The sequence below is a fragment of the Podarcis raffonei genome, chromosome 9 (genome assembly GCF_027172205.1).
Source record: "Podarcis raffonei isolate rPodRaf1 chromosome 9, rPodRaf1.pri, whole genome shotgun sequence".
NCBI classification, from domain to species: domain Eukaryota; kingdom Metazoa; phylum Chordata; class Lepidosauria; order Squamata; family Lacertidae; genus Podarcis; species Podarcis raffonei.
In genome coordinates, this window is record NC_070610.1 from 72,023,905 (window position 1) to 72,042,740 (window position 18,836).

An 18,836-nucleotide genomic window follows, 5' to 3' on the forward strand; every position below is an offset into this window, starting at 1 on the left:
TGCCACCACACGATTTCTGTTCTCATCCTGAAGCAAAGTTCTTAACCCGAGGTACTATTTCTGGGTTAGTGGAGTCTGTAACCTGAAGTGTCTGTAACCTGAGGTACCACTGTATTGTGATCTCCCTGCCACCCCCCAAAAAGTGGGGCCTACCATCATGAGGGGACGCAGGTGGCGCTGTGGGTTAAACCACAGAGCCTAGGACTTGCCGATCAGAAGGTCGGCAGTTCGAATCCCTGCGACAGGGTGAGCTCCTGTTGCTCGGTCCCAGCTCCTGCCAAACCAGCAGTTCGAAAGCACGTCAAAGTGCAAGTAGATAAATAGATACCACTCCAGCGGGAAGGTAAACGGCGTTTCCGTGTGCTGCTCTGGTTCGCCAGAAGCGGCTTAGTCATGCTGGCCACATGACCCGGAAGCTGTCTGCAGACAAACACCGGCTCCCTCGGCCAACAAAGCGAGATGAGCGCTGCAACCCCAGAGTCAGTCACGACTGGACCTAATGGTCAGGGGTCCTTTACCTTACCTTCATGAGGTGCTCAGCAAAGGCTGGGCAATACAAGAACCACTTGGACAGATTCCCTCTCCCACCCACCTTTGTACATGGTAAAGTTCTGATGCACAGAGAGCTGCCATCAGACATCGAGCACAGGCTGTGCAGGTCTGGTCAAAAGAAGAGGCAGGGAAGTCTTGCCTTAGCTCAGTGGTAGAGCATCCAGCTCACATGCAGAAGGTCCCAAGTTCAATTCCTAACATATCCAGGCAAGACTGTAAAGAACTTCTGCATGGAATTCCGGAGAGCCACTGCCTGCCAGTGCAGACAATATAAATCTGGGTTTGACTCTGTATGTGGCAGTTTCCTGTGTCCCTCAGACAGGTGGCACAATCCCTTTCTCCCTGCCTCTTTCCTATAAACTGCAGCTGCACACATGAGAGGGACAATCAGCTCATCAGCCAGATGGACGGGGTATAAATAATAATAATAATAATAATAATAATAATAATAATAATAATAATAATAATATTAGCTATTGCCAATCCACAGTGACCATTATCTGGGTGGCTGTAGTGAATTCTAGACTGGCTAAGAATTATACAAGTTTTTATTTTACTTTATTTTTAGTTTTTTAGTATTAAGTTGTGTTTGACCCACCCTAGTATCACCATGCATATGGTAAGCTATAAATGCAAATAAATAAATATGGAGACCTTCTCTCTCTTCCCACACCTCAATAGATCACCCCCAACTAGGAATGGAAATACTGTAGCTGTCAATTTTCATTTCCCTTGGTTTTGGTTTTTTAGTTCTGCACATCAGTTCATTTTGTTTTTTGTTTTGTTTAAAAAGCCCTCATGAAAATCTATCCGAATTTAATGTGAATTTCTGCATAAAATTGTGCCCAGTGTACAGATTCTTGCAAAGCAATTTTTCCCAGTGTGCACATTTTTTACATTATTATGTAAAGCATTTTGTATGTTTATTTCCATGAACATATGTGCATTTTATGCACACTCTTTATGCGTTTTTGTACTCATTGCTGGACTGGAGATCTGTGGTGCATAACTTGAAGAGGTGAAGATTTTGAAGGGCGTCTGCATTTCAGTTTTCATATTGTTTTGCAAAGTGCTGATTAGGTAGGTCCAGCTTTAAATGTGAAGTCAATAAATGGTACGTGAGGCCGCTGGTTCCTATGCAAAGCCAAGGGATGCAAAAACTTCATCCTGCGCTGAAGAGCCAAGGCAGGTATGAGAAGATGCAGAGCTTGTTGCTTTAAAAAGCCGTCAGTCTTCTCAATACCCATTTTCCTAATGCACAGCCAGGGGATGCCCTCCAAGTTGGAGGTGGACGGCTGCAATATTTATTCCTGCTTGCTTCACATAATTGAGGGCTTGTTACCGACTGGCAACAACCAATTTCCAAGGATAGAATTGTCAAGGCAATTTCCCTCCACCATAGTTATAATGCAGGTGTACGGCAACAGAGATTTTTTAAAATAAAATAAAATACGGTGTATTTGAAAATGAGTCACGGCAAGAAGCAGTGCTCTTGGTTTTTAGAACAGTTCAAGCCACAGGCAACAGATGATGCAGAAATTCAGAAAAGTATTTTTAAAAAACTGGGTGCTGCAAACAAAGAATCTGGAGAGAGCTAATGTTTTAATTATGATTGCATTTATTTCTACTCAGCACTTTTATTTCAAGACAAATAGAACTCACCATGCAGTGACTTACAGTAAGTCACCAGGTGAGTTGGAGCAACAGGTCAAATAAATGTACCCCCCCCTCTTCCCTCATTCTCTTAGATTCAGGCAGATGGCTAGGGCAGTTTGGAAGTGTCCTTGTGGAATGGTAGAGGCCTGACTGGAAAGCTTAAAGCCCGTCACTGCTACATGGGAGATGGACTGAAGAAAATGAAATATGAATTGGACCCACCCCACAGCTTGAGCAATCACAACTAGGAGCTAGGTGCAGTCTAAAAAAAAAGCATAGACTCTCCCATACAGGCCAGCTTCCATTTTGACTTGAAATGTTTGTTTGGGGCTTCTCAAAAGTACATAAAGACAAGAAGGAGACAGGAGCGTCACCGGTCCGAAATGGCACCCACCTGAGAGGTGCCACAACTGCGCTCCAGCTCACTCTGGTACTCTGAAAACAAAAGCCCTGTTTATATTGTGTAATCAGCATGCATAGACAAAATCAGTTCCTGTATTCACATAGGAACCTGCCTGAGGGAAAAGACCACTACTTCATAGAATCATAGAATTGCAGAGTTGGATGCGTGGGATGTGAAACACAGAGCAGTCAAGTACAACATCCCTAGAGTGGACGTAAAAAGGGGATGTCTTGACCTGCCGGTCGGAACTTCCTGTTTCCTCCTAGGCTGGGTGGGACAGGCTTCCTCTACATGTGACCAGAGGTGGACGTGGCCTCACCTATGCAGGTAAAAAAATACCTCAGCGGAGGCCGCCATCTCTCTCTCTCTCTGACTAGATTCATCGAAGAAGCAACATCTGCTTAGCCTAAGATGCTCTCTTGGCTTTCACCCAAGAGAGGACAAAGGAGCTGTCTCCTTATGTGATAGTTTCCAGGTACAGTGGTACCTCGAGTTAAGAACTTAATTCATTCTGGAGGTCCATTCTTAACCTGAAACTGTTCTTAACCTGAAGTACCACTTTAGCTAATGGGGCCTCCTGCTGCCACCACACAATTTCTGTTCTCATCCTGAAGCAAAGTTCTTAACCCGAGGTAATATTTCCGGGTTAGCGGAGTCTGTAACCTGAAGCGTCTGTAACCTGAAGCGTCTGTAACCCAAGGTACCGCTGTATATTACTTTTGTAACTTAGGTCTGCCTTCTGGGATTTATCTGTGAACAGAATGTGAGTGAGTAAACCCTTTTAAAACTTTTATAGAAGACCGTGTCATGTGTATCTTTTTATGAGGGACTAAAGGGGAAATTACCAAGGAAATTTATTTTAGAGGCTTTAGTGAGCCTGAGCAAACGTATCCACTGTACAAGTTTAAAAAGGGGAATGTTAATCTGCTAAATTAACACAAGTTGGAAAGGATATAATCAAACAATATATCCTCTCCTGCATCCCCGAACATTCCCACAGGATGGAACCCAATGGATCATCTAGTCCAATCCCCTGCAATGCAGAGAATCTTTCAGCCAGCTCAGTATTGCCTATATTGAGTGGCAGTCTCTCTCCAGGGTTTCAGGCAGGTGACAGTCCCAGTTCTACCTGGAGATGCTGAGGATTTGACCTTGGACCTTCTGCACAGAAGACAGATGCTGCACCATTGATCTATGGCCCTTCCCTCAAGGGCTTTCATGAAACAATATAGAGAGAAGAAAATGTGAAGAAACATCATTATGCGTACTAAAACTTCAGTTATAGCTGGGAAAGGTTAAGATGATAGTCTAGAGCAGGTGAAGTCTTCATGCCCTCCAGACATTGCTGGACTACAACTCCCATCATCCCTGACCATTGGTCATAGGTGCCTGGGACTGCTGGGAGTTGAAGTCCAAGAGCATTTGGAGGGCCACAGGTTCCCCACCCTCAATTTAGGATTAGATAGATACAGTGCTGGGTTTACGTATAAGCTAAACAAGCTATAGCCTAGAGCCCCACTCTCTTGGGTCCCCCAAAAAAATTTAAAGGAAAAAAACCTGGATGTACATTTCCAAAATATAAGATTAAAAACAAATAAAACAAAACCTACATACAGCAACAGTGTTTTGTGTTGTGTAGGCTTCTATAATGTAAGTAATTGGCCCCATCTGCTAGCCTGCTCCCTAAAATATCACTGGTTTGCTCATTTCTATATATAGGGTGCCTACATTCTGCATGGACTGGTTGAATGGCAACATGTGCAAATGGCTTTAGATACCTATTAGGTCCATAAATTATCATATAGCATATATTCAACACAAAAAACAGTGACAATTGTTGACAAAGGACAGCTGGACATATAAAGGGCCCCATTACATTTCAGTAGCTTAGGGCCTCATCAAACCTAAATCTGGCCCTGGATAGATAGATGATAGATGATAGATAGATGATAGATGATAGATAGATAGTGTAAAGGGAATTGGGGTTGCTTGTGCGTAAAGGGTGCTGCAGCTCTAGACAGCGTTGCCTGGATAAACCTTTCCCTGGCTGGACAGCCCTTTCTCCATGACTGTCTCAGTCACTGGCAGAATCCGTTAGTGGGCGTTTTCTGAACTTCTTCCAACATAAAAATTCCTTCACTCCAAGTCTCCGCCTAGCCTCTCTGCGCGGAAGTCTCCTGCGCAGAGTGGGCGTGCCCAACGGAGGTCCTGGGCTCTCCCTGCTGCTCTCTGTGGAAGAGTCTCGGAGCCCTCCCTCCGCAGCCTCCTCTTCCTTCCTGGTGTCCCTCCTATTTCCTTCCTCCAAGGAAGCTCTCTCTCTCTCCCTGCTGGTTCCTTCTCCTGCATCGTCAGGGAGCCTTACCTCCACCCTAGGCTCCGATGGCAGTTCCCTGACAGATAGATAGATAGATAGATAGATAGATGACAGACAAATGTGCTTACCCCAATGTCTTTGGACCCAGAAATCATGGTGTGTCACATCATCATCATTTCCCAAAAGCATTTGAGGTTTCAATTTGTGGTGTGCAAGACAGCCAGCAGCAGTAGCAGCAGTTGAGCTGCTGGCTTGCTGATTCATTAAGAACCAAAAAGGTCACCATCTCGCTTGGAACCTCCTTCCTTGAGCATCTGGTTTACTGGAAGTTTAGTGGGTGTGTAGGGAATGAGGACACTGGGCTGGACACTGCAGGAAATTCTGGCCTGTCCTGTATGATGGAGGACACCAGGCCAGTCTTAGTTTGTTGCCCTTCATCTGATTGCAAAATGTATCGGAAGCCAGTTGCTGTTTTCACCCTCTCTAGAAGTGTAATCCAGCTGCTTCGACTTGGCTCAAGGGCTGCCGGTGACGTTCCAAGCCGTTCAGCTTGGTGTGTGTCAAATCAGTTTTTCCTATGACCAAACAAGTCCTGGAAGGACAGGAAGCGGGAAATACACCCACCCCCGTTTTGGAAAATCTATTATTTTTGAAGGTTGACTGGGGTCAGGTGAATCACACTTCTCCCCACCCCCAAATTATAAAAAAGAGAGATGAAGTGTATAACAGGAGAAAAAAATATATGAATGCAAAGTTTTATTCTGCGCAATAATACACAGCGGAAAGAAGGGGACTCTGATTTCATAGCACATTCCACCCAGTTGCAATGTATTTACTAACAGCAAGCTCAATTTTCACTGGGTTGGCAAAATGGCACAGAAGGAACCCCAAGCTTTGCAGAAGTACGAAAATTATTTAGTTGAGGGGTGGGGAGTAAATGCAAGTAATCTAGCAAGGACCAAGCATGCTCAGAGGGCACAGAGTGCTCATTGATCAGTGATCTATCTAGCTAATGTCTGCTTTGTGGCTGGTGACCACCCAGAGTTTGATGGTCCACAACTCTCACCATTCCTGGTCAACGGTCAATGATTGAAAATGGTAGAAGTTGAAGTCCTAGAGCAGCAGTTCTCAACCTGTGGGTCCCCAGATGTTGTTGGACTACAACTCCCATCATCCCTGAGCTCTGGCCTTGCTAGCTAGGGATGATGGGAGTTGTAGTCCAACAACATCTGGAGACCTACAGGTTGAGAACCTCTGTCCTAGAGCATCACAGCCTATTAAACTGATGGTAAAGAATAGATGTTTCCTTAATGAAGGGATGGTGCACCTGTCTCCCTCTAGAGGTGTAGGAGGGTGTCTAGAGTTGAACCTCCTGAACAAAGGGAAAAAACACATGTGCTGCTCTGGCTACTTTTGCCGCTGGTCCCGCCAACCAAACATGTGCCCCCCAAAAGTTTACCCAGATGGGAATGTGGCCTTTGACCTCTAAAAGGTACCCTAAAGGTAAAGGGACCCCTGACCATTAGGTCCAGTCGTGGCCGACTCTGGGGTTGCGGCGCTCATCTCGCTTTATTGGCCAAGGGAGCTGGCATACAGCTTCCAGGTCATGTGGCCAGCATGACTAAGCCGCTTCTGGCGAACCAGAGCAGCGCACAGAAATGCCGTTTACCTTCCCGCCGGAGCAGTACCTATTTATCTACTTGCACTTTGACATGTTTTCGAACTGCTAGGTTGCCAGGAGCAGGGACCGAGGAACGGGAGCTCACCCCGTCGCAGGGAATCAAACCACCGACCTTCTGATCGGCAAGTCCTAGGCTCTGTGGTTTAACCCACAGTGCCACATGCATCCCTAAAAGATACCCTACCTCTGCCTTAAAACATTAACATATATAAGTCCATTTGATTAACCATCTTCAAATATCTCAAGGGCTGTCACATGGAAGAGGGGACACGCTTGTTTTCTCCTGCTCTGGAGGGTAGGACTCAAACCAATGGCTTCAAGTTACAAGAAAGGAAATTCCAACAAAACATCAGGAAGAACTTTCTGAAGGTAAGAGCTGTTCGATGGTTGGACAGTCTCCCTTGGGAGGTTGTGGACTCTCCTTCATTGGAGGGTTTTACACAGAGGGTCAGGGATGCTTTAGCTGAGATTCCTGCATTGCAAGTGGTTGGAGAAGATGATGTTCAGGGTCTGACTAGATGATATTCAGGGTCTCTTCCAACTCTACAGTTCTATGGTGCTATGATAGGGTGCTTCTCTCCAGCACAGACTATAAGCTCTGGGAGTCACCATGGAAAAGGCAAGTCTTCAGCAATTTCTTAAGAGAACGTTTGGAGGGAGGAGAGAGAGAGAGAGAGAGAGAGAGAGAGAGAGAGAGAGAGAGAGGTTTTGAAGAAGAAGGGGGAAAGGGAGGTGATTTTGGCATGCAGAACCAAGGATATGTTTCAAGCGTAGGAAGAATCAGGCATGGCAACAAAGCGAAGGAAGGCCAGAGAGGGCCAAGAACAAGAGACTGCACCAAAATCAAGGAGAACTCTCCTTCTCAGCTGAAAAAGGAAGCAGGTTTGTGCCCAGAGAGAACAGTTTACATGGGACAGAAAAACCACCATGCCTCCAAGCTGAACGGAAGGAGGAATTGGAGGTGCAGCGGGGAGAGATGTTTAGTCTGATCTGTGAACTTCTTGTGGCAGGCAAGTTCCTGGTTGAAACCCAATCCAATGCAGTGAAAAAATGTTTCAGTTTATTTACTTGTTTATAAGATTTCTTGCCTATATTTCTGCTGAGGGTCCTAGGTTTGGTAACAGTGGCATAATATACAGTTGTGAAAATGGAGATAACCATTACAATGACAGATAGACAGGATTGGAAAAGAGAAGATATGATAGCCATCTTCAAATGTCTAAAGGGCTGTCAAAGGGAAGATGGAGCAAGTTTCTTTTTTCCTGCTCCGGAGGGTAGGACTCGAACCAATGGACTCAAGTTACAAGAAAGGAGATTCTGAATAAACATCACAAAAACTTTCTGACAGTAAGAACTGTTCGACAGTGCAACGGTCTCCCTTGGGAGGTGATGGACTCTCCTTCCTTGGAGATTTTTAAGCAGAGTTTGGATGGCCATCTGTCATGGATGCTTTATCTGAGATTCCTGCATTGCAGAGGGTTGGACCAGTTGATCCTTGGGATCCCTTCTAACTCTAAGATTCTATGACTGCCCTCCAATGGAAGAGAACAGTATTAATTTGGCGAAAGAGGTGAGTAATACAAAGCACTTTAACAGTCAAAGACGCTGGACGCATCTCTTTGGGGAGGGAGTTCCACAATGTAAGGGCTGTCAGGAGCTCAGCCTACACTCGAGTAGGACCCTGGCAGAGACACATGCCCGACTGGCATGTTCTCTCCCTCCTGGTCTTTCGTTCGGGAGCTTCAAAAGCTTTCTTCAGCCTGAACATCACAGTGACCGATGCCAACTGACACCGGCACACTTAGGGATCCGCAGAGTTTGCGCAGTAGTGTAACAGACCTCAGCAACTCAACATTTTGGCTAATTTACTTTATTTACATATAAACACACACGGAGCACTGCAACATGGCTCCCTTTCTCTCTAGCATCAGACAGCAAAGAGAAAAAGAACAAAGGACAATAGTCCCACTTCACGGAACACAGTAACACAAGCATCCTGTCTCCATCACTTCCCACTCTGTGGAGTCAAAACATACACCGTCATGTGAAAGACAATAATCCCATGACTGCAATCATGGAGCAGGAATTCTAACAGGGGCTTCCACAGAGAAATGCCTCTGCTTCCATCGGCCACCATTCCCTGCACATCTGAGAGTAGCCTAACTATGAAGGTCCCTCTGCCAATGTTAACACCAGCAGTCACTAGTTCCAATAGAAACTAGTAGGACAGAAGACCAACAATGGGTGCAGCCAAGGTCAGTGACAAGACTAGCCTAGTAATTTTAAGTTTGCCCTCATCTTCCTCCTGCTGAGTTGTATAGGAGCAACGCCTGAGACCAAGGAGGAAGAAACTGACTGCTAGACCCTGGACTGCTTGTAAGTAAGAAGGCTGAAGCAGGCTGGCTGAGGGCTGACTGATGTTTTTGGTCCCAGTGGGCCATTCACTCTAATAGAGCAGTCTCCACTGCTTAGAAACCCAAGAAGGGAAAGTGATGGTCTTTCAGATATTTGGGGTCGATTCACACACCCACTTGGGCAAAGGATGGTTGAAAAGAGATCCACTTTTTGTTTTTCCCAGTTTATTTTCAAGGCGGTTGGATGCAAGCCTAATTTTCTGAAGTGGGGTGAAAAAAAGAAAAAAGAAACACCCCAGGAGATTTCTCAGTGGGGGAGGGGGAGTGCTCTAGCAGATATACATGTTTAGAAGGATATTTCATGTATCCCTACTGCATGTACACCCCTTCCGGATCAGGAGTCATATATGTTCGAACTAGATGCAGAACTAGAACTAGAGAGCAGCTCAGCAAAGCAGACTTGGATGAAAGGCACAAGACCCCAAAAGTGAAGGATGGGCAAATATATCCATTTTTGTTTCTCTCCATTTTTCATTGTTCCAGACTTAGCTCCAGTTCTCCACATCAGCTTTCAGAATGAATTTTCTCCCAACAAACACATTTTGGGGATGCAATTTTGCCTAATGTGCACATTTTTTTGCAAAGCAGTTCTACACCCAGCACAGAAACCAAGTGGGCTGAAAGAGGAGGGAACCAGCATTGAAATTTAGCAGGCTCCAGAAGATGTATTTCCTGACATCTCTTTTCCTCTTCTGCTTGTCCCCACCGAGTTAGCTTCACGGGGGGAGGGGGGCAGACTTGTAACTTTTAATTCTTGCCAGCATTATTCACTTAGGAAGCAAAATGACCAGTCAGCACACTTAGTCTAATTAATTTGAAAGGAACTGTAACACTGCACTGCAGACTCTCCAAAAGTGCCACCAGAAAGCAATTTATAATCAAACAACAAGGCTGAGGAAACCTCATGCAGAGAGTGGGTGAAAGAAGATCTCCAAGCTTCTCTTTCTCTAGCCAGGCCACATGCAGGGCCGTCTTTACCCGGGGGTGCAAGGGGTGTAGGGCACCCAGGCGCCGAATTCTGGAGGGCGCCAGGCACCCGTCGCTGAAGCCGCCTAAGCTCTTAACTGTCTACCTGTTATGAAATAATAAATAATAAAAATAAATAATAAAATAATAAATAATTTTCATCAAGCTAGAAATAATAATAATAATTAATAATAATAATAATAATAATAATAATAATAATAATAATAATAATTTATTTATACCCCACCCATCTGGCTGGATTTCCCCAGCCACTCTGGGCGGCTTCCAACAGAACACCAAAATACAATAACCTATTAAGTATTAAAAGCTTCCCTAAACAGGGCTGCCTTCAGATGTTTTCTAAAAGTCTGGTAGTTGTTGTTCTCTTTGACATCTGGTGGGAGGGCATTCCACAGGGCGGGTGCCACTACCGAGAAGGCCCTCTGCCTGGCTCCCTGTAACTTGGCTTCTCGCAGTGAGGGAACCGCCAGAAGGCCCTTGGCGCTGGATCTCAGTGTCCAGGCTGAACGATGGAGGTGGAGACGCACCTTCAGGTATACTGGGCCAAGGCCATTTAGGGCTTTAAAGGTCAGCACCAATAATTTGAATTGTGCTCAGAAACGTACTGGGAACCAGTGTAGGTATTTCAAGACCGGTGTTATACCTAGGTATTACCGAAATGTATACCTACTGTTTCACTAAAGGACTTTCGACTTTGTGCGCTCATTTACCAAAGACGTGATGCGCCAGCGGCGGTGCTTGTCATTCACAACAGCAGCACTTGTCAGACTTGGGGGCACTGGGCAGATCTTTGCACCCTGGAAGTGCATATGCTAAAGATTCCACTGGCCACACGCCAGCATTGGCACTTGCTTTGTACTAAAAGTGGTTTTAGAATCATAGCATTTGAAGGGACCATGGGGTCATCTAGTCCAACCCCCTGCAACAAAGGGATCTTTCGCCCAACATGAAGCTTGAACCCACAACCCTGAGATTGAGAATCTCATGCCCTACCCACTAAGCCAGTCATAGACAAACTTGGCCCTCCAGATGTTTTGGGACTACAACTCCCATCATCCCTAGCTAACAGGACCAGTGGTCAGGGATGATGGGAATTGTAGTCTCAAAGCATCTGGAGGGCCGAGTTTGCCCAAGCCTGCACTAAGCTATCCTCTTGCCCAGCTGGAATGTGTCCTTGAACTGCAAACAGGCCTTTTGTTTCCTTGGCTGGCGGAGAGGGAGAAAGGTGTGTGAGCGCATGTAGATTGCACAAAATTACACTTGTCCCCACCCGCTTTTGCCTCTGGCCACACCCACCATTGGTATGTGGCCCTCAGAAGCCTGCCCAGACAGGAGAGTGGCCCTCAGGTTGGAAAACGTTCCCCAGTGAGCTGAAACCGAACAGGACAAAGCGAGCATAAACTTCGAAATACAGTGGTGAGCTAAGCTGTCTCAGCAAACACTTTGAGCCAAAAACTAGAGGGAGAGGAAGACTAACAAGACATTCGTTTCAAAAAGATGGATTCTAGTAACAATAAACTATTCATCAAGATGCTTCTGGGGAGCTGAGTGGATTCTGAATCGATGCTGGAATGACCACAGGATTCAATTAACATATTGATTTGTTGGCTCTTTATCGGATCAATATTGGGCCACCAGCTAGCAGACGTCAGCCAAAAGATAGGAAGGAGAGTCTTCGTCTAAAGCCAGTTCTGCAATTCTTGCCCCCACCTTCCTTCTAAAATGTCAGTTGCACATACTCTGGGTAATAACTGAGTTCTAGCAGAACACAACACACACACAAACACAAATCTGGGATTCAGCAGCAACTTAATGCCAGGAAAGCTGTTATCACTGGGACACTGTTGGCATGTCTTCTGCATTTTTCATTTTTATAAAATGGACCCATGAGAGACTGCCTCTCTCTCTCTCTCTCTCTCTCTCTCTCTCTCTCTCTCTCTAGCAGAAACAATATCCTGACCAACTGCCCCTGTATAGATCTGTAGGATCACTTAGATCAGCCTTTCTCAACCTTGGGTCCCGAGATGTTGTTGAACTACAACTCCCATCACCCCTAGCTAGCAAGGCCAGAGCTCAGGGATGATGGGAGTTGCAGTCCAACAACATCTGGGGACCCACAGGTTGAGAACCACTGACTTAGATCATCCAGGGAAATTCTGCTCAGGGCCCCATGCCTTACAGAATATCATACAGTGGTGACCCGAGAAGGGCCATTTTCTGCTGTTGCCAGTTCCCTCTGCCACACCTAAAGCAGCAGCTATCAGTTGCTCCAGTCATCTTGCAAAGACGTATCGTGGCTCCCAGCCTTCCCCTGACCTACGAGATTGGACCTTTGTTTATGTGGCTGAAACCCATGAATCTCTGTTTCATTTGCTTCCCCATGCTTTTATGCTGTTGTTTAATTGGTATGTTTTCTGTTTGCTTTAATGGATATTGCCATTATAACGCACATGACGTATGCCGCTTTGAGGTTTTCGAACTGCGAAGTGGTTTTGAAATGCTTTTAATGAAACAAATCCCCGATCTTTCTGCAATTGGGGGCACTGGGCAGTTTTTTGGACCCCGGTGCCACATATGCTAAAGACGGCACTGAAAACAACAATAAATAACAGTTTAACTATGAAGCTTGCTCTCACAGGAGGTAACGAGGGCTCCCAACTTGGCTGGCTTTTAAAGAGGATTAGAAATAGTCCTGTTCTCCTAGATGGCAGTGGCTACAAGACACAAAGACCATGTTCTGCCTGTGCTGTCAGGGGTAATATGCCTCTGAATAACAGTTGCTTGGAGTTACAAGTGGTGAGAGTCAGAGATACTGTCTTGCACCCAAGATTGGGGGACGGCACAAGGTGTGCTCTTGTGACGTAATACAGACAATGCAGGATTTCGCATCGTCGGGAGGAGGCTGAATGCAGAGCCTGGCATGGTGTGGCTTCTTCTCTCATGCTCAGGAGGAGCCAACCATTGAACCTAAGCACGCCCAGCCTCCTCCGTTCCTCAACATAGAGGGCGCCAAAGACCCCTCTGCCCCTAGGAGTTGGCACGCCTGGTGACAGTGCTGTCGCTCCTGGGTTTTTGCTGATGGGCTTTCAAGAAGCATATGGATGACCATTCTAGGAATCGGACACTGGACCGGATGGGGTCTTTGGCCTGATCTAGGAGGGCTCTTCTTAAGTTCTTTTCCAGCACACAAATTGCTACGCTCCCAATCTGCAGTTTGCGCATTGCTGAGCAACAAATGTCATGAATGGCCCTTGATTGGGCTCCAAACTATAAGAGATGAAAAAGCATGCAGAATTAACATGTTTTGATCATCTGCGGTTTCATTATTTCAGATGGTTCGACTAATTGCATATTTTTCTGGTGCCTTTATTGTTCCTCTCACTGTCTTGTCATTTGACCCTCATTTTCTCTCACCTCAGCTGCCCTCTGTTTTGCGTCCGCTTTAAAGACAGGACTGACTTTCTACATTACGAGATTCCCAAATGCTTAGACCCTGCCAAAGGTCCACTCTCTCGTTCCAAGATATTGCTCAAGCAGAGCAGCCCATGTACATCCCCAGCAACAATGTTCGTGTTTGGTTTTGAAGGGACTTGCACAAATCAGCTTTGCAAATTGAGCTTGCAAAGCATTTTCCTGGTTGCAACACACAGTCAGGGATCTCGCAGGCGAGGCATGGCTTGGTATTGCTATCCAGCAATGCACACCTATGGAAAAAAGGTATGTGGCCTCTAAGGATTCAGTCCAGGGGGCCATGATAACCAAGGCTGACCTGAAAAGTAAAGGAATTATGTAGCTACCTTGCTCATTGTCCAATGTTGCCATTCTAAAAATGCAAAATCAGAGAGAGAGAGAGAGAGAGAGAGAGAGAGAGAATATTGAAACTGAAGGTCTGGGAGGACTCCAGGTTCCCTGATAGTATCAGCACCTACCTCCCCATCAGCTAATTCTCAGGTCCTTTTGAAACTTATCCCTAGGGACGAGGGAGGAATTGCACTCATTCTGAAACTAAACATGCACTGGAACAAAGTGGTCCTTCAGAATTAGCACATACGCCCATTTTGTAGTTCACTTCTCCAGCCAAGTAATGTGTGCAAAAACACATCTACTGAGGTAATGTGTGCATAAAAGTGCATATATTGAGGGGAATAACAAACAAAAATTCAGGTGATGTTAGTGGAAATTGCTTTGCAAAAATGCACATACTAGTCAAAATTGCATAGAGATAAGTGTCTATTCAGAGAGATTTGCATTCAAATACTGATGAATTTTCATAAGGTTGGTTTTTAAATAAATAAATAAATAAATAAATAAATAAATAAATAAATAAATAGGTTTTGCAATAGGTACTGAAGGACTGAGAAAGGGCATTCCAAGACTGAGCACCAAATGTTAACAAAAAAACACATCGACCCTCAACTTCAATGACAAATATTATTATCACTTTAAAATGAAGAACAACAATAATGCAAATGCATTACTGTTTCATAAGTACTAGCAAGGACAAGACTGACAAATTTGGATGCAATGAAACCTCATGGAACCATTCAGACTAACTGCACACTTTAATATCATTATCTGTCTTTTGTGACAGCTTTTCCAGGATGGCTGTGTGCTGGATTCACCAGAGGCCTGAATACTGAGCCGAAATGGACTATTAAATGGAGCCAGGCATCATTCGAATTGAGTTTAAACATCCTTGGTTCACAAAGGAGCTGCGATCCATACTGTGCAGGATTGGATCCTTCTGCTTAAGAACTATTGGACTTGAGAATCAACTCCTGTATGGAGCTAAGGCATCCCCACCCAACCTTTTTGAAACCCAGTGTTTCAACTCTATGTTAAAATAGGGTTTAAAAAACCTTTAGCCCTGCCCTCTTTCTTCAGGGATGGATCGGTGCAAGGTGAAAGTCCCCTGGGTGACACTGAATGAATTGACCCAATTCATATATCAGGGGTCCGTGCACAGCTCCGCTTTCCTGATATGGGCCACCATAACCATTCAAGTTTTCTAAATACCCACTCACATGGTCTCCTGCTTATTTATTTATACACACCCCAATGAGCTCAAGGATTTTCTCACTCCATTTCATTCTCACAATAAGCCTCTGACATAAGCTACACTGAAAAATAGTCACTGGCTCAAAGTTTGTGCAGGATTTGAACTTCCATTTCTCCAGTCCTAACCAAACACTCTAACCACTACACCACACCAGTTCCCCACCACCGCCAGGATCTCTTCCAGGAGACCCGACAGATTCCAGCGCTAAATCAACCAAGAGGGAAGCTGTCATCTTGACGTGAACTGAGATTTTGAATCAAAGCTACATCCATCTCCCATGGTGCACTGCAAAGGACACAGAATGGTGCAGACAAATTTAATTGTCTTATCCCATAATGAAGCACGACTGCTGAAGGTGAGTAGGCTTGGTCCCCTGAGTTTTGTTTGCATGGCAGACCAAACGTAAAAGTGATATGCAAGTGACTCTGGACTCTGTAGATACAGTGGTGGAGAACCTGTGGACCTCTACTAAAAATCCCATCCTTGTTGCTGGTTGTGGCTTATGGGAGTTGGAGTCCAAAAACATCTGAGGAGGGGGGGGTCAGGTTCACCACCCCTGCTTTGGAAGAAGGGCAGAGAAGAGGGGAGGGGCCCTTGACCTCTAGCCTCACCAGTGAAAAGGATCCTGGGTAACCCAAAACACTGAAGAGCAACTGTCATGTTCACTGAAGCAAGGAAGCTTCATGTATTTGAATGCAAATAGCTAAACATAAAGAGTTACAACACAGAGAAACATTCCCCCATCCCATTTGGAAAATATTCCAAATTTGTATATTTATTTCTTGCCCGTCCTTCACCCTAAGGCCCCAGTACAGTATTTCTCAAACGTGGGTCCCCAGCTGTTGTTGGACTACAATTCCCATCATCCCTAGCTAGCAGGAAGAGTGGTTATGGATGATGGGAGCCGTGGTCCAACAACATCATAATGCAATATTAAAAGTACCGTATTTTTCGCTCTATAACACGCACCCGACCATAACACGCACATAGTTTTTAGAGGAGGAAAACAAGAAAAAAATATTCTAAACGAAACAGTGGATGTATGATTTTTGTGGTTCATGCTGTGGCTACAGACATGTGATCTGACATTGAGTTTGGGGTAGCCCAATGCAAAAATCCTGAGGATCCATGTGGATCCGTGCTTTGTAACCATGTTTTAAGTGGGGAGGGAAGGGAAAGCACTCAAGGGACAAGGAACACGCGTGGGGTGGGTGGAGAAGGATGCTGCTAATAATGCAGAAGAGGGGTATAAGGGGAGAAGGCTCCTCTCCTCTCCTGCTTTGCTCCTTTAAAGCAAGCAGGCTCTCTGTCCCTCTCTCCTCCCCACTCAGCGGCTCTTCTCCCGCTTTGCTGTTTCAATGCAAGCCACGGAGGAGGGAAGGAAGGGGAACCATGGATCCTCTGCTCACGACTGCAGCAGATCCCCCCGCCATCTGTAGGCATTCACTCCATAACACGCACAGACATTTCCCCTTACTTTCTAGGAGGAAAAAAGTGAGTGTTATGGTGCAAAAAATACGGTAATTTAGAACAACTTAACAACCATAGAAATAAGGTGGGTTCTAAAAAAGGAAACATCACAAGTGTTAAAAACCAAGGTAAAGAAGTGTGTCTTCAGCATTTGGCAGAAGCTGTAAATTTAAGGTGCTGGGTGCATCTCTGTGGGGATGGAGTTCCACAGCTTAGGGGCCACCACAGAGAAGCCTCTCCCAGGGGATGCCACCCCCTGAGTCTCTGAGGGTGGGGGAACTACCAAGAGGGCCCCCTCTGCCGATCTCAGCACCTGAGAAGATCTGTGGGGAAGGAAGCATCCTTTAAGCTATTATGAGTTACTGATGATGTTTGTGACAGAAACAACCACAAATATTGACACTATCAGTAACCAAAAGCATATCTTACCAGACCATCGCAGTTGCTAATAGCAACTGAAGCGCTTGGGATATCCACAAGATCTCCAACATAAGCACAGTTGGTCGATAAAGATTCTTTTTTCCATATTCTTTCGGAGACAGTCCCACTCTGACCCAGGCCAATGCCGTCAGTTCCGTTTCTTGTTTCTACAGAGTCTTCGTACCACTCCACCACCGCCCCGGGAGCTATTAGATGAGTGTTAGGCCTCAGTCTAAGATGGAATTCCCTTCCAAATGCAGATACATTGAAATATAGTTGCTTGGGGCTTGCCGATACATCTCTCACGGCTCTTCTTGAATGGCTTGCAGAAACTCTATGGGAGATGTAACTTCCGTCGGCTCTGGTGCTGATCGGGGTTGCTAAGACATACTGCCTTAGCTTGTGTTCTGATGTTTCTGTTAAAAAGAAAAAAGGCAGCATTTATATCAATGTCAAATGGAGCAGACACAGCCATCAATATTGCCCTTCATAGCATCATAAGAAGAACCCTTTTGGATCAGTTCAAAGACTTTGAATCATAGAATCACAGAATTGTAGACTTGGAATGGACCCCCTGGGCCATCTAGTCGAACCTCCTGCAATGCAGGAATCTCAGCTAAAAGCATCCATGACATCTAGTCCATCAGGAGGCGGTTGGAGGCGGTGTATGGAGGCGGTTGGAGGATGGATGGCAGCTAACAGATTGAGGTTGAATCCAGACAAGACAGAAGTACTATTTTGGGGGGACAGGAGGCAGGTGGGTGTGGGGGACTCCCTGGTCCTGAATGGGGTAACTGTGCCCCTGAAGGACCAGGTACACAGCCTGGGAGTCATTTGGACTCACAGCTGTCCATGGAGGCGCATGTCAATTCTGTGTCCAGGACAGCTGTTTACCAGCTCCATCTGGTACGCAGGCTGAGACTCTATCTGCCTGCGGACTGTCTCGCCAGAGTGGTGCATGCTCTAGTTATTTCCCGCTTGGACTATTGCAATGTGCTCTATGTGGGGCTACCTTTGAAGGTGACCCGGAAACTACAATTAATCCAGAATGCGGCAGCTTGACTGGTGACTGAGAGCAGCTGCCAAGACCACATAACACTGGTCTTGAAAGACCTACATTGGTTCCCAGTATGTTTCTGAGCACAATTCAAAGTGTTGGTGCTGACCTTTAAAGCCCTAAACGGCCTTGGTCCAGTATACCTGAAGGAGCGTCTCCACCCCCATCGTTCAGCCTGGACACTGAGTTCAAGAGCCGATGGCATTCTGGCGGTTCCCTCACTGTGAGAAGCCAAGTTACAGGGAACCAGGCAGAGGGCCTTCTCGGTAGTGGCACCCGCCCTGTGGAATGCCCTCTCACCAGATGTCAAAGAGATAAACAACTACCTGACTTTTAGAAGACATCTGAAGGCAGCCCTGCTTTAGGTAAGCTTTCAATGTTTGATGCATTACTGTATTTTTAATATTTTGTTGGAAGCGTCCCAGAGTGGCTGGGGAAGCCCAGCCAGATGGGCGGTGAGAAATAAATTATCATCATCATCATCCTTTACCCACTACAGCCAATTCACTACCTATGGAAAGACGTCAATCAAGCACATAGTTAAACTATGGGACTCATTTCTACAGCAGGCAGCAATGGCCACCAACCTAAATGCTGGGAAACTCAGAAGAAGTGTGTGTTCTTGTTCCTGAATTCCGCTTGCTGGTTTCCCCATGGTGTCTGGGTGGCGACTGTGATGGGGTGCCAAATTTTGCTGTTGCACAGAGTGCTGCTGAAATTTGAGACCCCCAGGTCCGCCACTGCCACAAACACAATACTTTTCAAATGACACAGTTAGCATAAACAAGAGTGATCTGATTTGCCAGCATTGAATGCATTAAAA

General features: G+C 45.7%; 1 protein-coding gene across 1 annotated transcript in view; it reads right to left on the reverse strand.

The window, feature by feature from the left end:
* ADAMTS3 (ADAM metallopeptidase with thrombospondin type 1 motif 3) overlaps positions 1–18,836 on the reverse strand; it is a 131,651-nt gene that overhangs the window by 101,556 nt on the left and 11,259 nt on the right. The window contains exon 3 of the mRNA XM_053404496.1: positions 16,966–17,372. Within this exon, the coding sequence (XP_053260471.1) occupies positions 16,966–17,372 (407 nt within the window). The remainder of the gene's footprint in view (positions 1–16,965; positions 17,373–18,836) is intronic.